This window comes from Podarcis pityusensis (genome assembly GCF_964106645.2).
Source record: "Podarcis pityusensis genome assembly, chromosome: 5".
Taxonomy (NCBI): domain Eukaryota; kingdom Metazoa; phylum Chordata; class Lepidosauria; order Squamata; family Lacertidae; genus Podarcis; species Podarcis pityusensis.
The window spans coordinates 90399177-90418391 of NC_138032.1; the positions used below are offsets into that span (position 1 = coordinate 90399177).

The following is a 19215-nucleotide window of genomic DNA, read 5'->3' on the forward strand; positions in this document are numbered from 1 at the left end:
GGAGTGCTGGAGTGCTTCTTCTCTGCTTGAAAGAGGACCACGCTGCAGGAGAAGGTAAAAGTGGACATCTCTCATAGGAGCTACAGAAGGCTGAGTGCTGAGCTCTGGAAAGACAGGGTAATACAGCTGTTTGGAAGTTAGAAGAAGAGACTTTAGGCCCATGCTTGAATAAGCATGTGACTGTAAATATTACGTTTTAATTAGTAATCTGTAACTCTAAGTTTCCACAAGTAAAGTTTTCGAATGTTAAAGTCTGGACATTGGTTTAATTTCCAAAGAAGGGTGTTGTTGTTGTTGTTTAGTCGTTTAGTCGTGTCCGACTCTTCGTGACCCCATGGACCAGAGCACGCCAGGCACTCCACTGCCTCCCGCAGTTTGGTCAAAGTCATGCTGGTAACTTCGAGAACACTGTCCAACCATCTCATCCTTTGTCGTCCCCTTCTCCTTGTGCACTCCATCTTTCCCAACATCAGGGTCTTTTCCAGGGAGTCTTCTCTTCACATGAGGTGGCCAAAGTATTGGAGTCTCAGCTTCAGAATCTGTCCTTCCAGTGAGCACTCAGGGCTGACTTCCTTAAGAATGGATAGGTTTGATCTTCTTGCAGTCCATGGGACTCTCAAGAGTCTCCTCCAGCACCATAATTCAAAGGCATCAATTCTTCGGCGATCAGCCTTCTTTATGGTCCAGCTCTCACTTCCATACATCACTACTGGGAAAACCATAGCTTTAACTATACAGGCCTTTGTTGGCAAGGTGATGTCTCTGCTTTTTAAGATGTCATTGCTTTTCTCCCAAGAAGCAGGCGTCTTTTAATTTTGCGGCTCCTGTCACCATCTGCAGTGATCACGGAGCCCAAGAAAGTAAAATCTCTCACTGCCTCCATCTCTTCCCCTTCTATTTGCCAGGAGGTGATGGGACCAGTAGCCATGATCTTCGTGTTTTTTTATGTTGAGCTTCAAACCATATTTTGCGCTCTCCTCTTTCACCCTCATTAAAAGGTCCTTTAATTCCTCCTCACTTTCTGCCATCAAGGTTGTGTCATCTGCATATCTGAGGGTATCTGTCATATATATATGATTTGAGCTTCTTAGCCGTGATTTTGCTACCCTTACTTCAACAAACAGTCCCACGCCATAAGTACAGTATATGATCATTATTGTAATAACTGCTTATTTCTGCCTCCATGCACAGCTTACCTAGGTCTACACTGTCTTGCTGCACAATCTTTTTCCAAGCTGGGAGAAATTTGTTTCTGATGCTTGCCAAATTATAGACTGTGTGTTTGGTAGAAGCAAGGAAGAAGGTGGGGCTGGAGCATTCAAGTCCTTGCCCAGCCAATTAGACGAAGGACAGAGCCAGAGGAGGCCAAGCCTTTTGTATCTGTGCTCCGCGTGATTTATTGGCACTAATTACCAAGGCACTTAATGGCTGGTTCTGGATGGGAATTAATTCTGGCCTGGTGGATAAATAATGCACGATGGTTTATTTAGCTAAATGCAAGGCAGCAGAGAAGAGGCTGGTGCAGGCAAGAGCTTGCTGCAGACAAACAGGACAAGAGATGCTGCGATGAGGGGATTCATCTGAGTACCAGTAAGAGGGGGAAGAGGAGGGCAGGATGATGAAGACGAGGAGCAAATTGTACTTGCAATCAGGAGGGCTATGTTGAGTCCCAAGATAAAGCAAGCCAGGAGAGGTGAGTAGGGCTCGGATCTAACATTATCTCCAAAGCTAGACCATAACAACCTTGCTTTCAAGTGTCGTGAGATCAAAACAGGAAACTTTTCGGGCTCCTCGTATCGCCAATACAAATTGTGGTATTGAACGCTATCAATGCGGCCACGGCATAATTATCTCGCTGCTCCAAAATTGTTTCTTGAGTTCTGAGAGGCAGGTAGGGATGTATTCATCCGAGGTAGAGATGTATCTTGTTTTGCTGATGCTTTAGAGAAGGAAACTCTGTGTGTGTGTGTGTGTGTGTGTGTGTGTGTGTGTGTGTGTGTTGCACAGCAGAAGAGGATCTTGTCCATTTTCAAGTGCAAGGCTTATATTCCGGAACTGGGAGCAAGTGGGGTTTGCCTTGCTGCATTGTAACTTTTATCTGCTGAGTTGTGCCTGTAAAGTTCCCTAGTGATATGTACTGTGTTCTCTTTTCAACGTAATACCATTTAAAGTATGGGTGGACATGTTGCAAAAATGTTTGTAGAAATGAATGGATTGTGTCCCTTGTAAGGGGCATTCTGAAAAATTGGCGGCGAACAAGCGCCACAAATCTGCACATAGTGGTCTGGGCTCCCAATGTCTTTTGATTTTTCTCAAAGAGCTGTGAGGGGAGAGGAAACTTAGATCAGGACCAAGGCATGGACCCTCGCATCTCAATATCCCAGCGTGGCCAATGGCCAGGGATGATGGGAATTGTAGTTCGTCAACATTTGGACACACAGACCTGCTATATCCCTTATGAAACATTCATTGTGATCTATTTAAACAAAACACAGGAAATAAAGCCTGCCTGCTCTGGAAGAAGCCCTTGACAGAACAGAAACCTAGATTTGACAGCTACGTGAGTACAGGAATTCGGTCGGCTTGTTACCACAGAGCTCTTAGCTCTCCACATCTTGATGAAACAGGCAAATTTAGAGGCTCCATTAGCGAAAGATATTGCCAGGGGGATACATTCTGCAGCCTTGGACTGTTGCTGATGCAGTTCTGCACTCGGCATTGATTCTGCAGTTCGTGCCTGAGTTATTTGTGCCATTTTCAGGCCAGCATTAATCCCCACTGTGCCTCTTTTCACCTGTCAAAATAAGGTAGCACAGGCAGTTTTCCATAGCCTGAGCAATGGAAAGTCAATCTGTGCAGAAAGAAATGGAGGGTAACCTCCCCACATGCCTTCATACCTTGGCTTGGGCTATTTAGTCATTCTGTAAACTTATAGTCTACCCCTCAACATAAACTTCAGTTCACTTTTAATTTAGAAACGTGCTGCTGATACTATCATAGCTTGACAGATGTGGATGGTTTTCCTCGTTCTGCCCGGACGCTGAGGTCCAGCGCCAAGAGCCTTCTGGCGGTTCCCTCATTGTGAGAAGAGAAGTTACAGGGAAACAGGCGGAGGGCCTTCTTGGTAGTGGCGCCCGCCCTGTGGAACGCCCTCCCATCAGATGTCAAAGCGATAAACAACTATCTGACATTCAGAAGACATCTGAAGGCAGCCCTGTTCAGGGAAGTTTTTAATGTGTGAAATTTTAGTGTATTTTTGGTCTCTGTGGAAGCCGCCCAGAGTGGCTGGGGAAACCCAGCCAGATGGGCGGGGTACAAATAAATTATTATTATTATTATTATTATTATTATTATTAGGGTGTTCTATGGCGTTGTCACTGTGTCATTTTCAGTACAGTGGTACCTTGGGTTACAGACGCTTCAGGTTACAGACGCTACAGGTTACAGACGCCGCTAACCCAGAAATAGTATCTCAGGTTAAGAACTTTACCTCAGGATGAAAACAGAAATCGCGTTGTGGTGGCGGCGGCAGGAGGCCTCATTAGCTAAACCTCAGGTTAAGAACAGTTTCAGGTTAAGAACGGACCTGCAGAATGAATTAAATTATTAACCCGAGGTACCACTGTATTTAAAACACTCAACCATGGGTAGGCAAACTAAGGCCCGGGGGCCGGATCCGGCCCAATCACCTTCTCAATCCAGCCCACAGATGGTCCGGGAATCAGCATGTTTTTACATGAGTAGAATGTGCCCTTTTATTTAAAATGCATCTCTGGGTTATTTGTGGGGCCTGCCTGGTGTTTTGACATGAGTAGAATGTGTGCTTTTATTTAAAACGCATCTCTGGGTTATTTGTGGGGCATAGGAATTTGTTCATCCCCCCCCCCATATAGTCCGGCCCCCCACAAGGTCTGAGGGACAGTAGACCGGCCTCCTGCTGAAAATGTTTGCTGAGCCCTGCGAGTCAAGGCCAATTGGCCCAATATTGAGTTCTTCTCAGAAGAACAACCCACCTGGTTGGCTGGGCTACTTATTCTCTGGGACTTTTATGGGTGCATCATCGCTAGCCCCAAATATTGCAGAGTGTGTACACATTTAATATCTCAGTCAGGTCTGAACTAGATGTGGCATGAAGTCATGTGCATATTCAACCCCTGACTTCTTTAAAAAAAAACCAAAAGCTGCAGCAGGAGACTTAGAAGCTGTGAGTGGCATCTCTTCCATTTCCCTCTACTCTGCACAGAAGCCTAGGAAGAAAAACTGTCTGTTCTTGTATCTCTTTTCTGCTTCTTACACCCTCGTAACACCACACTTAACAGCCCCTGCTAGCCAGAGAACTTTAATGCCTTGAACTTTGTGGGGAAAGCTGATATAATAACATCCAGCTTCCCCAATGCATGTGGTAAGAATTATTTATGTTTCCACAAGACGGCTGCTGTTGAACATTCCTTCCCTGAATGAGAACGGCCTTGGACCTGAATGGTCTGGCCACAGGAAGCATTTGCAGGCTGAAATCACGGGGCCTTCAAGGCTTCAACAACCCCCAACTTCAAACAACATCCTTTTGTGGTCAGAAAAAGGCCCACGGGGTCATGCAGGGCTGTCAAAAACAGCCTGGGGTTGTGGAAGTATGAGAGCTTCCATGATCTTTGGCTGCCTTCAAATGCTTCAGTTATTGTGCTGGGACGGGGGCAAATCTCCTCCTACCTGGGAGTGCTGCCACCCCCACCCCCACCAGTGGCAGGGAAGGTGGGGTGCCTTTGGGGGCACTGCCTTGGGGGTTTCTGGTGCCCAGGGCAGCTGCTTCACCTCACCTCATGGTCTGGGACCCTCTTGCCCCAAGGTATCCCTGCAATATGGTGTTCCCTTCTGTACTGAAGTTCTCACCCTGGGCCAGCAGGGGGATACTTTAGATAGTTCAGGTCCACATATGCAAATAAGGGATTGAAACTGACGTTCAGTGATTGGATAGTTACAGAAAGTTGTTACTGTTGCGTTCTATTGGAGCTCTATATAAGCAGGCTGGCTGAACCCTTCAGTTCAGTTCTGTTCTGGCCTGTGAATAAACAAGAGCTGTTTGAAGAATCGCTGTGTCGTCTGATATGTTCACCCACAACTTAACACCTTCCCACCAGCAGGCTTTGCCGGAAGTCACTATGCAAACCATTGGGAATTGCCGTATATACTCAAGTATAAGCCTACTTTTTCAGCACATTCTTTATGCGTATAAAAGCCCCCCTCGGCTTATATTTGAGTGAGGGTCCTTTTGGGCTGCTGCTCCTTCCTCTTCCTCTGCCTTTGCTGCTGTCGGCGGTGGTGGCGGAGGAACGAGCAGCCCTTTTGGGCTGCTTGTTCTTCCTCCACCGCTGCCACCACCAGCCTCTGCCTCTCGGCAGCAGCCTAGGTAGGCAGGGGGACAGAGGGGCTGGAGGGGAGAGAGAAGCCCCCTCTGCCGTGTGCGCATGCGTGCACACACACACGCACCCTGGCCCACCAGGAGGATTGTGGTGTGGTGAACCAGCTTATACTTGAGTCAATACGTTTTCCCAGCTTTTTGTGGTAAAATTACCGTATTTTTCGCTCCATAAGGCGAACCTGACCATAAGGCGCACCTAGTTTTTAGAGGGGGAATTCAAGAAAAAAAAATATTTAAAGGGAGCGCTGAGCAAAGCCTGTATGCATCCCAGGCTCAGCTCAGCGCTCCCTTTCACGAGCAGCATGGAGTGTGTGTCTGGCTCTTGCGGGCTTTTCTACAAGGAGGGAGAAGGGACTGATGCGGCCAGTCAGTCCCTTCTCCCTCCTGGGGAAAAGCCCTCAAGAGCAGCGCCAAGCTTGTGTGTGGCTCTTGGGGGCTTTTCCCGCCTGCCTCCCCCCTACATTTGCTCCATAAGATGCACACACATTTCCCCTTACTTTTTAGGAGGGAAAAGTGCATCTTATGGAATGAAAAATACAGTAGGTGCCTCGGCTTATATTCGGGTCGGCTTATACTCGAGTATATACAGTATATTCACATGTGGTGGGGGTGTAAATATGTACATTTTTTTTCTGGCGAAGGGTATTAACATAAATCACTGTGTTCAAGCTGACCAAAAGTCCAGAGGTAGCATTATTACCAATTTGCGATGGGGTGGAAGGTTCGCAGGCTGTGAAGGACCTGCTCACAAATTTATTGACAGCTGCGCGAATTATGATAGCTAGGAAGTGGAAGGGGCAAGCAGAATATAAAATGGAAGAATGGTATAAAGAGATGTGGGGTATAGCTATTAACGATAAGTTAACATGTGCCATTAAGGGAATACACAGGAGAAATGATTTTGAGGAGATATGGAAGGTGTTTGTAGCATTTGTACTGTTAAAACGGAAAGGGGTCCAACCATCGCAAGAGGTGTTGAAATGTTGGGAGATTGGAGAGTTACAATGGAATGGTCTCGGTTGTGGGGTGCACATTTTTACAGTCATACCTCGGGTTACAGACGCTTCAGGTTGCGTTTTTTCAGGTTACGGACCGCCGAAACCCGGAAGTACCGAAACGGGTTACTTCCGGGTTTTGGCAGTCGCGCATGCGCAGAAGCACTAAATCACTGTTGCGCATGCGCAGAAGCACTGAATCCCAACTGGTGCGTGCACAGATGCACCGCTGCAGGTTGCGGATGCTGCGGGTTGTGGACGTGCCTCCCGCACGGATCACGTTCGCAACCTGTGTGTCCACTGTATTCTTATTTATTTTGATTATTACTTTGTCAAAATATAATCATAATTGTCCATTAAACTTTAATTAGTTTAATGTTAAGTAAACGTCCAGTGCGCTTCCAACGCCATAAGTCTTATCTCAGCAGAGAATTTCGTGCAGCGGTTGAAGAAGGCAGGAGAGTCAGTACCTTTCAATGAAGAATCCTGGAGCAAGCACTTTGGAACTCAGAAAAAAAAACTTTATTTACAAAAGAAAAAACCCTGGCGATAAAGCACACATGCTTTTATCTCCGGCATAAAGAAAACTTTACTCTAAACTTAACTCATACTAGCAAACACGCCCATGGCCACAAACTGAGTCTGCGAGTCAGGTCAAGGGGGGGGGGAGAGAGGACACACGGGTGAACTGACTATTTATACAAACTAACTCACATTCCTGGATGCTTAATGACTTCCAGCTGCTCAGTGATTAGAGCGACTTGTTACCTCTTAACCCTTTAGTACCAACAATAATCATAGAAAAGAAAATTAATCCAATTTTTTTAAAAAATGTCTGTCAAAAAAAGGAGGGGTTATATAGCAATGAGGAATCCAGGAGGCTTGGGGTAGGTGTGGGGGGACCCTGCCTGTCAGATAAGGTGGGTGTCCCATCATTTTTTATTTATTTTTTATTATTTTTTGCAAGACTGCTGATGTTAAAGTGTTTGGAGCACACTCTTGTAGATACAGATAAATATTCTGCCTTTGTCTTCCTTTGTGAAAGATTTTTTTAAAAAGAAAAAAGTGGATTCCCCCCCCCTCTCTTTTACTTAGACCGCTCCAAGAGCCTGGTGATGGGGGACCCCCCTGGGCTGCCCTGCCGGCCTTCCTCCCCCTGCCGACAAGAGCCGGCGCTGAAACGTGGCTGGCTGAAGAAGCAGAGAAGCATCATGAAGAACTGGCAGCAGCGCTGGTTTGTCCTTCGTGGCGACCAGCTCCTGTACTATAAGAATGAGGATGAGGTCAAGCCACAGGTAAGGTGCCTCTGGGCTGGAAGTGAGAAAAAGTAGCCAGCAATCTGTTGAAGCCGTTGGTGGGTCTCCTGCCTGTGGTTGTGTGTCTGTGCGCTGCTTTAACTGTCTACATAAAGGATATTCTCTTGCACATCTGGCTGTGTCTGCTCTGTCCAAAGGCTTCTTTGGCGATCACTCGTAGCCGAGTAAGATTGTCTTCCAAAACAGGATTTTAGCAGTGAGTCCATAAGTGACTGTGGAGGCCAATTCTGGATCCACACATCCTTCCACAGTGGGGACATAGGTTTCTGGGTGGGAGTTGATCACAGTGTGGATTTGCCAAGCGTGCCTTCTTCCTAGCACGTTTCTCCCTTTTGTCCTGAGTTCGAGCATCTATCAAAGCCCATAACACCTTTGGTAAAGGCTGTTCTCCAATTGGAGCACTTGCAGTCCAGTGTTTCCCAGTTGTCGGTGTTTATGCTACTGGTTTTTTTTTTAGATTTGCCTTGAGAAAGTCTTTAAACCTCTTTTACTGACCACCGGCATTATGCTTTCCATTTCTGAGTTCAGAATAGAGTAGTTGCTTTGGAAGACGATCATCAGGCATCCGCACAACATGACCAAAAATCAAATATCTTTAATACGGTCAATGACCAGGAAGCAATTTATAAAATATGACATTAAGAGTAGTATTGTGCTACAAGTAACAGTAAAAATATGGCCAATTCACAGAATTGGTGCTTATATTTATGACCAGGTTTCGAGTTTTAAGTTTTTAAAATTCGATTCAGGAGTCGCTACTGTTTATTATCGTTCCTTCGATGTTTACAGTTTGAACTCCTTTGTAGACATCATTGCTCGTCTTATTCTTGTTGCAATGTAACAGTACTTTGCCACGGACCTGTTAATTTCGGGCTCTTTGTCAGCTAGGAGGTGTCTGATATAGGTGTCGTCTGTACTACGAGGTATTTTCCTCAGAATCGGTTCGATCAGCTCTTTTCTTGAGTCTCGATATAATGGGCAGTATAAGATGACATGCCCAATGGTTTCGATTTCATTGCTGTTACAGGGGCATAATCTTTGTTCGATCGGTATTTTATTGTATCTTCCCTCTAGAAGAGCTGAAGGGAGAGCGTTAAATCGGGCCCTGGAAAATGCCCATTGGTGTTTAGCGTTGTCTAGAACTTTGAGATAGTTTGCTAGATGGGGCCTTTGGGAATTGTATAGAAGTTTATAGGTTATCGGAAGTTGGTTAAAGTCATTTTGGGTTTCAATGTCCCTGAGTCTTTCTTTGATTATGTTCTTGGCCCTTCCCCTTTCTAAATTTAATAAATACTCTGGGGAGAGACCATATGTGGCCAGTTTTCTGAGAATGCCCTTCAACCAGCTAGATTGGAATTTGTCAAGAGGCATCAGAGAAAGTAGTCCAACCGGCGAGTTGTTAAGTCTTAGCCAAGTGCATAAAGTTCTTATCCATACTTTGGCTTTAATGCTGTATAAGCCCGTTTCCAGTCGTAAGGCGGCGTTTGGGACGCATTTAGGTGTTTGCAGGAGTGATCTAAGGAAACCTGATTGTATCTTCTCATATGGGTCTAGATTAGAGAGGGAGACGAGTGGTGCGCCGTATAGAATTTGTGCTGTTGGTTTTGCAACGAATAGTTTAATTGTAGCAGGAATGAAATTTCCTCCCGTTGTACGATGGAATCTTAGGATTGCTGTTGTACTTTTTTGTGCTGTAAAGGAGCTGTAGTTTATGTGGGCAGTCTTCTTCCTTGATGCTTGGAATATCACTCCTAGATATTTAAAGCATGTCACTTGTTCAATCTCCTGATTGTCTAAATTCCATCTGTATATTTTCCTTTTGTTAGAGAAAACCATGATTTTTGTTTTTTGGTAGTTCACTGCTAGTTTCTCTTCTCTACAATATTGGGATAAGCTGTTAAGAGCTCTTTTGAGGCCCATCTGAGTCTGGGACAATATAACCACGTCGTCTGCATAGAGTAGGATAGGCAGTTTTTTGTCTGCTAATTTTGGGGCGTGTGTATCCGCTCCTTGTAGGTGGTCTATTAGGGAGTTTATATAGATGTTGAACAAAAAGGGGGCCAAAATGCATCCTTGTTTAACTCCCTTTGTTGTTCTAATGAAATTAGAGAGTTGGCCTTCTTGGCTGCATCTTATGCGAAGTCGTGTGTTATTGTACAGTTTGTATATTAGTAGCAGCAGACGTCGGTCTATGGATGATTTGTTGAGTTTGTCCCAGAGTCGAGTTCTTGGGATGGAGTCAAAGGCTGCTTTAAAATCTACAAATGCTGCGAATAGGTGGTGATTGTGATGCGACGTGTATTTCTCAGCTAGGTGCTGTAAGATCAGGCAGTGATCCATTGTGGATCTCCCTTGTCTAAATCCTGCCTGTGCATCATCAAGAATCTTCGCTCTTTCTATCCATTCGCACAGTTTCTCGCTGAGATGTTTAGCGTATAATTTACTTATTATATTCAGGAGGCTTATAGGTCTATAGTTGGAGGGATCGTCCCTCGAGCCTTTTTTGTAAATGGGAATAATGATGGAAGTCCCCCAGTCGTATGGGATCTGTGCAGTTCTATCTATATATGTGAACAGAGAGGCTAGCAAGGGGGCCCACCAGTTCGCATTGGTTTTAAATAGTTCTGCTGGTATACAGTCAATTCCGGGGGCTTTCCCGTTCTTTAGTTGGTCAATCAGCAGATGGGTCTCTGTTAGTGAGACTGCTGGCCATGGCTGTATCTGATCATCCGGTATGTCTAATGCATAGGACTCATCGCTAGATTCCTCGTAAAGATTATGGAAGTGCGTTTCCCAGGCTTTCATTGATATGCAGCAGGATAGTTGTGATAGGCCCCTATCCGGCTGTACAGCTACGATTCTCCAGAATAATGATGGGTTACTTGATTTGGAGGCCTCTATCAGTTGCTGCCATAATAGCTTCATTGCGTATCTTTTCTTTTGTGTTTTTTTTAAAATAATTTTTATTAAGGTTTTAAACAACAAAGAAAGAGAAAAAAAAAACATACACAATACATATACCAGCAACACACACAAAAAACAACACAAAATTCAACAATAAAAGAAACAAAAAACATAACAATTAAAAGCAATATCTCTTTTCCATTTCCATTTTTAAGTTACTTATTTTCTGGACTTCCTCATACCTCCCTCTTTTGTATTCCAATCCAAATTATTTGTCCAGCAGTTTCTTTTCCACTTTTTTAATCCCGATCTTTAGTTTGATAAAATACTAAAATATATAACTTCAACTTCTTTAAACCTAATCCTTGGTCTTAATATCATATACCGTTAAAATTTTCCCTCTTAATATGAAATTTCCATTTCTTTAAACATCTTTAATCTTAATCTTTAATCTTAGTCTATCATTAACTTTAACCTGTACAGCTGGAAACCACTTATTTTCAGTCCAACATCACTCTAACATTCCTTAATTTTGCAGTGTTTCTGAAGATAGTCTTTGAATTTCTTCCAATCTTCCTCCATCGACTCTTCTCCCTGGTCACGGATTCTACCAGTCATTTCCGCCAATTCCATATAGTCCATGAGTTTCATCTGCCATTCCTCCAGCGTTCTTGTGTCTTCCAATACTTTGCGATGAGTATTCTTGCTACTGTTGTTGCATACATAAAGAAAGTTCTATCCTTTTTTAACACCATTTGGCCGACTATGCCCAGGAGAAAGGCCTCTGGTTTCTTAGGGAAGGTATACTTAAATACCTTTTTTAATTCATTATATATCATTTCCCAGAAAGCCTTAATCCTTGGGCACGTCCACCAAAGGTGAAAAAATGTACCTTCAGTTTCTTTACATTTCCAACATTTGTTATCGGGCAAGTGATAGATTTTCGCAAGCTTGACTGGGGTTATGTACCACCTGTATATCATTTTCATAATATTCTCTCTTAAGGCATTACATGCCGTAAATTTCATACCTGTGGTCCATAACTGTTCCCAGTCAGCAAACATAATGTTATGTCCAACGTCCTGTGCCCATTTAATCATAGCCGATTTTACCGTTTCATCCTGAGCATTCCATTTCAGCAGCAAGTTATACATTCTTGACAAATTCTTAGTTTTGGGTTCTAACAATTCTGTTTCTAATTTGGATCTTTCCACCTGGAAGCCAATTTTCCTGTCCAATTTAAATGCCTCCATTATCTGATAATAATGAAGCCAGTCTCGCACTTTGTTTTTCAGTTTTTCAAAACTCTGCAATTTCAGTCTATCTCCATCTTGTTCCAAAATTTCCCAATATTTTGGCCATTTGACCTCCATATTGACCTTTTTCAAGGCTTTCGCTTCCATTGGTGACAGCCACCTTGGGGTTTTGTTTTCTAACAAATCCTTATATCTTAACCAAACATTAAATAGCGCTTTCCTGACAATGTGGTTTCTAAATGCTTTATGTGCTTTGACCTTATCATACCATAAATATGCATGCCATCCAAATACATTATTGAAACCTTCCAAGTCCAAAATGTCAGTGTTTTCAAGAAGTAGCCATTCTTTCAACCAGCAAAAAGCTGCTGATTCATAATAAAGTTTAAGGTCTGGCAGGGCAAATCCACCTCTTTCCTTTGCATCTGTTAGTATTTTAAATTTTATTCTAGGCTTCTTGCCCTGCCAGACGAATTTAGAAATATCTTTCTGCCACCTCTTGAAACAATCCATTTTGTCCACAATCTGCAAAGTTTGGAACAAAAACAACATTCTAGGCAATACATTCATTTTTATCGCAGCAATACGGCCAAGCAGTGAAAGCTTCAAATTTGACCAAATTTCTAAATCTTTTTTCACTTCAGACCAGCATTTTTCATAATTATCTTTAAATAAGTTCCCATTTTTTGCTGTCATGTTAATCCCCAAATATTTCACTTTCTTAACCACTGTTAAACCTGTCTCATTCTGAAACCTCTCTCTTTCAATCGGTGTTAAATTTTTCTCTAAAACCTTGGTTTTTGACTTATTCAATTTAAATCCTGCCAGCGTATCTTTTCTTTTGTGTCAGAAGTTTTTTGTAACTTCTTTTGGCTTCAAGCATCTTTTGTCTGTTGTCCTCTGTTGGATTATCCTTATGGCAGATGAAGGAGTGGATCAATGATTTCTTGGAGGTTATACACTCATGATCGAACCACTCCCTGGAAGTTTTCCGACGGTGGGGAGGCTTGGAATTCGGTTTTACAACAAACTCTTGAATTTTTTGTATAAGCATTTCATATGTTGTCATCATGTTCAGGGCGCTCTCCTCTATTTCTAAGCACCCTTCCATAATTGCTTTTGAGAGACGGTAGCTCTCCTCAGTTTTATACCAGTTAGATATCCGCTCGCTCACTTGTCCGTTCCATCTGATTTTCTTGAGGCCTGTTCCAGGTGTTAGATCTGGTTGATATCTGTGTTGTGGTTTGGGCAGATCAAAGGGTAAATCACACACAAGGGATAAAGGTAGATGATCACTTTCAGCTCTTGCTGTAATGGTAAATTTTGATATCCTAGGGATCAGGTCCTGGGAAACAATGCAATAATCTATCGTTGACAGTTTGTGTCCTGACCAATATGTGTATTGACCAGGATAATCTCCTTGTATAGCCCCATTCAGTATAGCCCCATACAGATTCTGTCTGTAGGCCATGGCACAACATGACCAGTCCAACGAAGTTGATGTTGAAAAATCATTGCTTCGACAGAGGCATAACGTTGGCAGCACACATGTTGTGGACAAAGGGACATCAATGGGCACTAGGGCTGGGCAATATATCAATATATAGTCTAAAACCAGTTTGAAGTCCATATCGTCGTATCGGTTTCATAATTTTTGACCTGGCAATATATCGCGAATCATGATGTATGTGTGTGCCATGCAAAAATCATGATGCAGGGAAAACCGTGAAGCCATCCGATGCCTGTTAGTTTCTGTTTGCCACTGACCAGCTGCTTAGAGTCACAAGGCTCTGTTTACATTCCAGAGACCTTCCAGGCTGTTGGAAGTCTCCTGTGAGACAAGGAGACGCATGTGGCGTTACTGGTTTCCTGTTCCTTTGTTCCTTTGTTGTTCAGTTGCTCTCTGCTTTCATAGAGAGAGGCTGTATTTTTCTTTGCGTGGACAGGCAGAGTCCCCCAGATCCCGAGCGCCCCCCCCCCGTCATGTGGAATAACGACTCAAGACAACGTGCTATGGGATTAAATTGGCCACAACTTTATTAAATTTCAAATGTGGGTAGACCTTGGCTCAGGCATTGGGCGTTATCCCTCCCCAGTCTCCAGCCGGGGACCTAGGGAGCATCAGGGTTGTCCAGTGTGGGGGGGGATGGGCCGGCTCTGGAGAACATATGTTCAAGCAGAGATAGCCGCCCCCGTTACACCGCCGCCGCAGGGGAGAGCAATGACGACCTTTCGGCGTACGGTCAAAGCCTCCCTTCAGAAACCCCTTTAACAGGGAACCCTGGTATCGCCGCTGCAAAGAGTAAGATGGACTAAAGGATTCCGCCCAAGGCCTGATACCGCCAAAGTTGTGACGTTTTGCTACGGGAAAGGCGAAACCTGCCAATGCAGGGGAATTCCTTTCCAGCCCTTTAACAGCGACCTTGACGTAGCAGCGCCCACATACCTGTGAAGAAAAGTTAACCTGCAAACCTGTGAAGAAAGATTAACCTGCAAAACAAAACATTAACTGCGGGTGGGTAGGGTGGGAGAAGCTCTGGAGCCAAGTGAGGATTCCCAGGTAAGATCCTCCCTCTATTGTGTGGGCAGGTTGTCCCTCCCCTACCTGGACTGGTCTCCTTGGCAACGCTTCCCCCAGGCGGGATTGGACAACTGACTGAGGTAGGCAGAGACCTCCAGGTATCCCACCTGAGGGAAGGCAAAGCCAAGCCTATGCTGATGGAGCCGCTCCAGATCCAGGGGCTGCGCGCGTCCACGCAAAGGGCACCCCCCGTTTTATGCGGGGAGTGGTCATTGCTGTCTGCGTAGAAGATAATAAAGCTCTTTAGTTATGTAGCTCATACTATCTCATCCTTCTGCGTGCTGCTTTGGATTCTCTGCTGAATGAGGGAACATACCTTGGAGCCTTATCAGAGGCTCAGGTGATCAATTACGTCGGAAGATGAGCTTTATCAGATCGGTCGTAGTGGAGATCCCGACAGCCTCTACATATCTCCATTCTTATTTCAGGCACCGTGATATATGGGTATATCACAAGATACATCACAATGTTGAAAAACCAAATATCGCCCAGCCCTAATGCAGAAACCGTGACCCTTGTACACTTTCACAGCCTGGTTGTGGACACAGCCCAGTTTCAGCACTCAAGGATGAAAGACAGTGACCTGACTATGCAGGGTGAAATCTCTACCTGTATGGCCAGCTCACTGTGAAACAGGTGTAGTGCTGGTTAGCTGTGAGGGAGGGATTGTGGTTTAAGGAGTGAGCTGGACAGTGGCGTAGCGTGGGGGGTGCAGGGGGGGCCGGCCGCACCGGGCGCAACATCTGGGGGGGGGGGCGCGCTCGCACTCGCAGCTTTCTGCCCCTACCTGGCTCGAGTGCTAAAATCCACGGGTTAGGGGGCGCAAATTACTTGCCTTGCCCCGGGTGCTGACAACCCACGCTACGCCACTGGAGCTGGAAGCTGGATTTAGAGACCAATGAAAATAGGGATGTCTTCGTCTTCTTCTTCTTCTTCTTCTTCTTCTTCTTATTATTATTATTATATTGCTTATATCCCACCCATCTTACTGGGTTCCCCCAGCCACTCTGGGTGGCTTCCAACATGTATAAAAACATAATAAAACATTAAACATTTTCTTTAAAAACTTTTCTGCCTTAGCTGCCTTCATTTAGTTAGTTATCTCCTTGGCTCGGGGGTTGCATAACTCCATGCCCTCCAACATTTCTCTGATGGAAATAGGGACATCCTAAGGGAAAGCAGGATATTCCAGGATCAAATCAGAAACTGGGATGGCTTCTGTAAATATGGGACCAGTCCCTGGAAAATAGGGACACTTGGAGGGCAGCTTTTGGATATATGGGGAGCTGAATGACCCTCTTTCTGTATGCTGTTTACCAGGCATAGGCAAACTCCAGATGTTTTGGAACTACAATTCCCATCATCCCTAGCTAACAGGACCAGTGGTCAGGGATGATGGGAATTGTAGTCTCAAAATATCTGGAGGGCCGGAGTTTGCCTATGCTTGCTGTTTACCTTCCACATTTACATTTCAAATGTCCACTTCCCTTCTGTTCCCTGACTTTTTTCTCTTTTTTCTGCCAATTTCAGGGGTTCGTCCCTTTGCAAGGCAATCAGGTAAATGAAGTGCCCCCCAATCCTGAGGAGCCAGGGAAGTACCTCTTTGAAATTTCTGCAGGTAGGCCTGCGTTTCGGTCTCCTTTGTCTTGATCGTACGGTTCTGATTTGATGAGTGGAGCAGGGAAGTGGTGTAACTCCATGGTGGGGCATTTTAATTTTTAATTCTGATAGGAAATGCTCTGCAGGGGTCGAGGGGACAAAAAAAGGGGGGGCTAAGGAAGGTCAAGGACATGGGCGGCGCTGTGGGTTAAACCACAGAGCCTAGGGCTTGACAATCAGAAGGTTGGCAGGTTGAATCCCCGTGGCAGGGTGAGCTCCCATTGCTCGGTCCCAGGTCCTGCCAACCTAGCAGTTCGAAAGCACCTCAAAGTGCAAGTAGATAAATAGGTACCACTCCAGCGGGAAGGTAAACGGCGTTTCCGTGCGCTGCTCTGCTTCGCCAGAAGCGGCTTAGTCATGATGGCCACATGACCCAGAAGCTGTACACCGGCTCCCTCAGCCAGTAAAGCAAGATGAGCGCCGCAATCCCAGAGTCGGTCACAACTGGACCTAATGGTCAGGGGTCCCTTTACCTCTAAGGAAGGTCAGTTGCGAGGGAGGGAGAAATGCCCCTCTTCTCATCTGAGAAATGTTAAGAGGGTATGAGATGCTTTAGAGGGACGCGGGTGGCGCTGTGGTCTAAACCACTGAGCCTCTTGGGATTGCTGATCAGAAGGTCAGCGGTTCGAATCCCGTGACAGGGGTGAGCTCCCGTTGCTCTGTCCCAGCCCCTGCCAACCTAGCAGTTCGAGAGATAAATAGGTACCATTGTGAGGGAATCTAAACGGTGTTTCTGTGCACTCTGGTTTCTGTCACAGTGTCCCATTACACCAGAAGCAGTTTAGTCCTGCTGGCCACAGGATCCAGAAAGCTGTCTGTGGACAAACGCCTGCTCCCTCAGTCTGAAAACGAGATGAGCACCACAACCCCATAGTCGCCTTTGACTGGACTTAACCGTCCAGGGGTCCTTTACCTTTACCTTTACCTATGAGATGTTTTAGACTACACCTTCCATCAGCCTAAGCCTATTGTAGTTCAAAACACCCAGGAGACACCAAACTGACAGTGGCTGTCTTAAACATTGTTCCTGTTTTTGCTTGGATTCCTCTTGCCTTGATTATCTTAGTCCTACACCCTGGAGGAACCTGCTGTTTTGTAGCTACTCTTTAGCTGTCAGCAGGTTTCGAACAACAACTGTTGCACTTGTTTTGATTCCAAACACCAGCATGCTCTCTGCAAGAAGAGTCCGAGGACTCAGCTACCTTAGTCAAAATGCAGTGTTATACAGCACCAGACGGCTGAACTCACAACTCAATGATATTTTCAATTTACAACAGTTTTTTTGCAGAGTGTTTTTTAATAGCTTTGTAGATCTTGCCACACATGCACATCCATACAGGTTCATGCGAGAGTCAGTATGGCTATGCTTAAGCTACGTATGTTATGTACTGAAGTTCCCACCTTGGGCCCGCAGGGATGTACTGTAGATAGTTATGCAAATAAGGGATTGAAAGTGACATTCAGTGATTGGATAGTTTTAGAAAATTGTTACAGTTACATTGTACTGGAGCTCTATATAAGCAGGCTGACTGAACCCTTCAGTTCAGTCCTGTTCTGGCCTGTGAATAAACAAGAGCTGTTTGAAGAATCACTGTGTCATCTGATATGTTCACCCACAACTTAACAAAGTATATGCAGTGGTACCTCAGGTTAAGTACTTAATTCGTTCCGGAGGTCTGTTCTTAACCTGAAACTGTTCTTAACCTGAAGCACCACTTTAGCTAGTGGGGCCTCCTGCTGCCGCCGCACCGCCAGAGCACGATTTCTGTTCTCATCCTGAAGCAAAGTTCTTATCCTGAGGCACTATTTCTGGGTTAGTGGAGTCTGTAACCTGAAGTGTATGTAACCTGAAGCGTATGTAACCTGAGGTACCACTGTAAAAGCAAGGACTGGAAGCCAAAATGGTGACAGCTGGGACAACAAGCAAGTTAACAAACCATGCAGGAATAAGCCAGAGTTTAGGAAGACCATGGGGCTCAAGCAAGGATCAGCTGGAACTCAAAGCCCTTTGTACTCCTGTCTGCCCCAAAGGTTCCAATAACCAGTCAGTTCATGCAGTTACTTCACCGAGAAAGCAACTGCCTGAACATTGGTGGTTCACCACATGGGGGAACAGAGCACATAGCTATAGTCCAAGACAGCACTTTGATACAGGAATGTCCTCCATGTTTGAAAATGTTACATACAGTGGTACCTTGGTTCTCAAACTTAATCCATTCCAGAAGTCCGTTCCAAAACCAAAGCGTTCTAGAACCAAGGCGCGCTTTCCCATAGAAAGTAATGCAAAATGGATTAATCCGTTCCAGATTTTTAAAAACAACCCCTAAAACGGCACTTTAATGTGGATTTTACTATCTAACAAGACCATTGATCCATAAAATGAAAGCAATAAACAATGTACTGCAGTCACACAATCAATCAATCAGCAGCTGAACTGGGTTCAACACAGTCGCAAAAACAAAACAAAAAGAGCAGCAAAAACAAAAACGCAAAATAAATAGCAAAAACAGACAGACCTCAGCGTAGCACTCAAAACGGAAGCGTAACACTCAAAACGGAGCACATTTAGCTTCCAAAAAAAGTTCGCAACTGGAACACTTACTTCTGGGTTTGCAGTGTTTGGGTTCCAAGTTGTTTGAGTATCAAGGTGTTTGAGAACCAAGGTAGTTATCTCAGAGCTGACCACAAAACTGCAGGGCTTTCTATTCTTATTACAAAAAGGAACCTGTGTTTAGAGGCTTGCCTCCACACCTGCGTGCCCCCAAATGTAATTTTTTAACACCCTGGTAGGTAGGGGTGGTTGTGGTTGTTGTTTTAGTGTTTCTTTTTCAGGAATATAACGAGGTATTTTGAGCGGCAGTCGCCTAGCATTTTGCAGCTGTGGCCCTCCTCACAGTTAAAGGTAAAGGGACCCCTGACCATTAGGTCCGGTTGTGACCAACTCTGGGGTTGTGGTGCTCATCTCGCTTTATTGGCCGAGGGAGCCGGCGTACAGCTTCCGGGTCATGTGGCCAGCATGACTAAGCCACTTCTGGCCAACCAGAGCAGCGCACAGAAACACTGTTTACCTTCCCGCCAGAGAGGTAAC

General features: G+C 44.9%; 1 protein-coding gene across 1 annotated transcript in view; it reads left to right on the forward strand.

Moving 5' to 3' along the window:
* The first annotated feature begins 1397 nt into the window (after window positions 1–1397).
* The window catches only part of ARHGAP22 (Rho GTPase activating protein 22), a 45085-nt gene continuing 27267 nt past the window's right edge, over window positions 1398–19215 (forward strand). Inside the window, exons 1-3 of the mRNA XM_081005508.1 lie at window positions 1398–1693; window positions 7507–7706; window positions 15999–16086. Coding sequence (XP_080861634.1) covers window positions 1660–1693; window positions 7507–7706; window positions 15999–16086 — 322 coding nt within the window. The 5' untranslated portion in view covers window positions 1398–1659. The remainder of the gene's footprint in view (window positions 1694–7506; window positions 7707–15998; window positions 16087–19215) is intronic.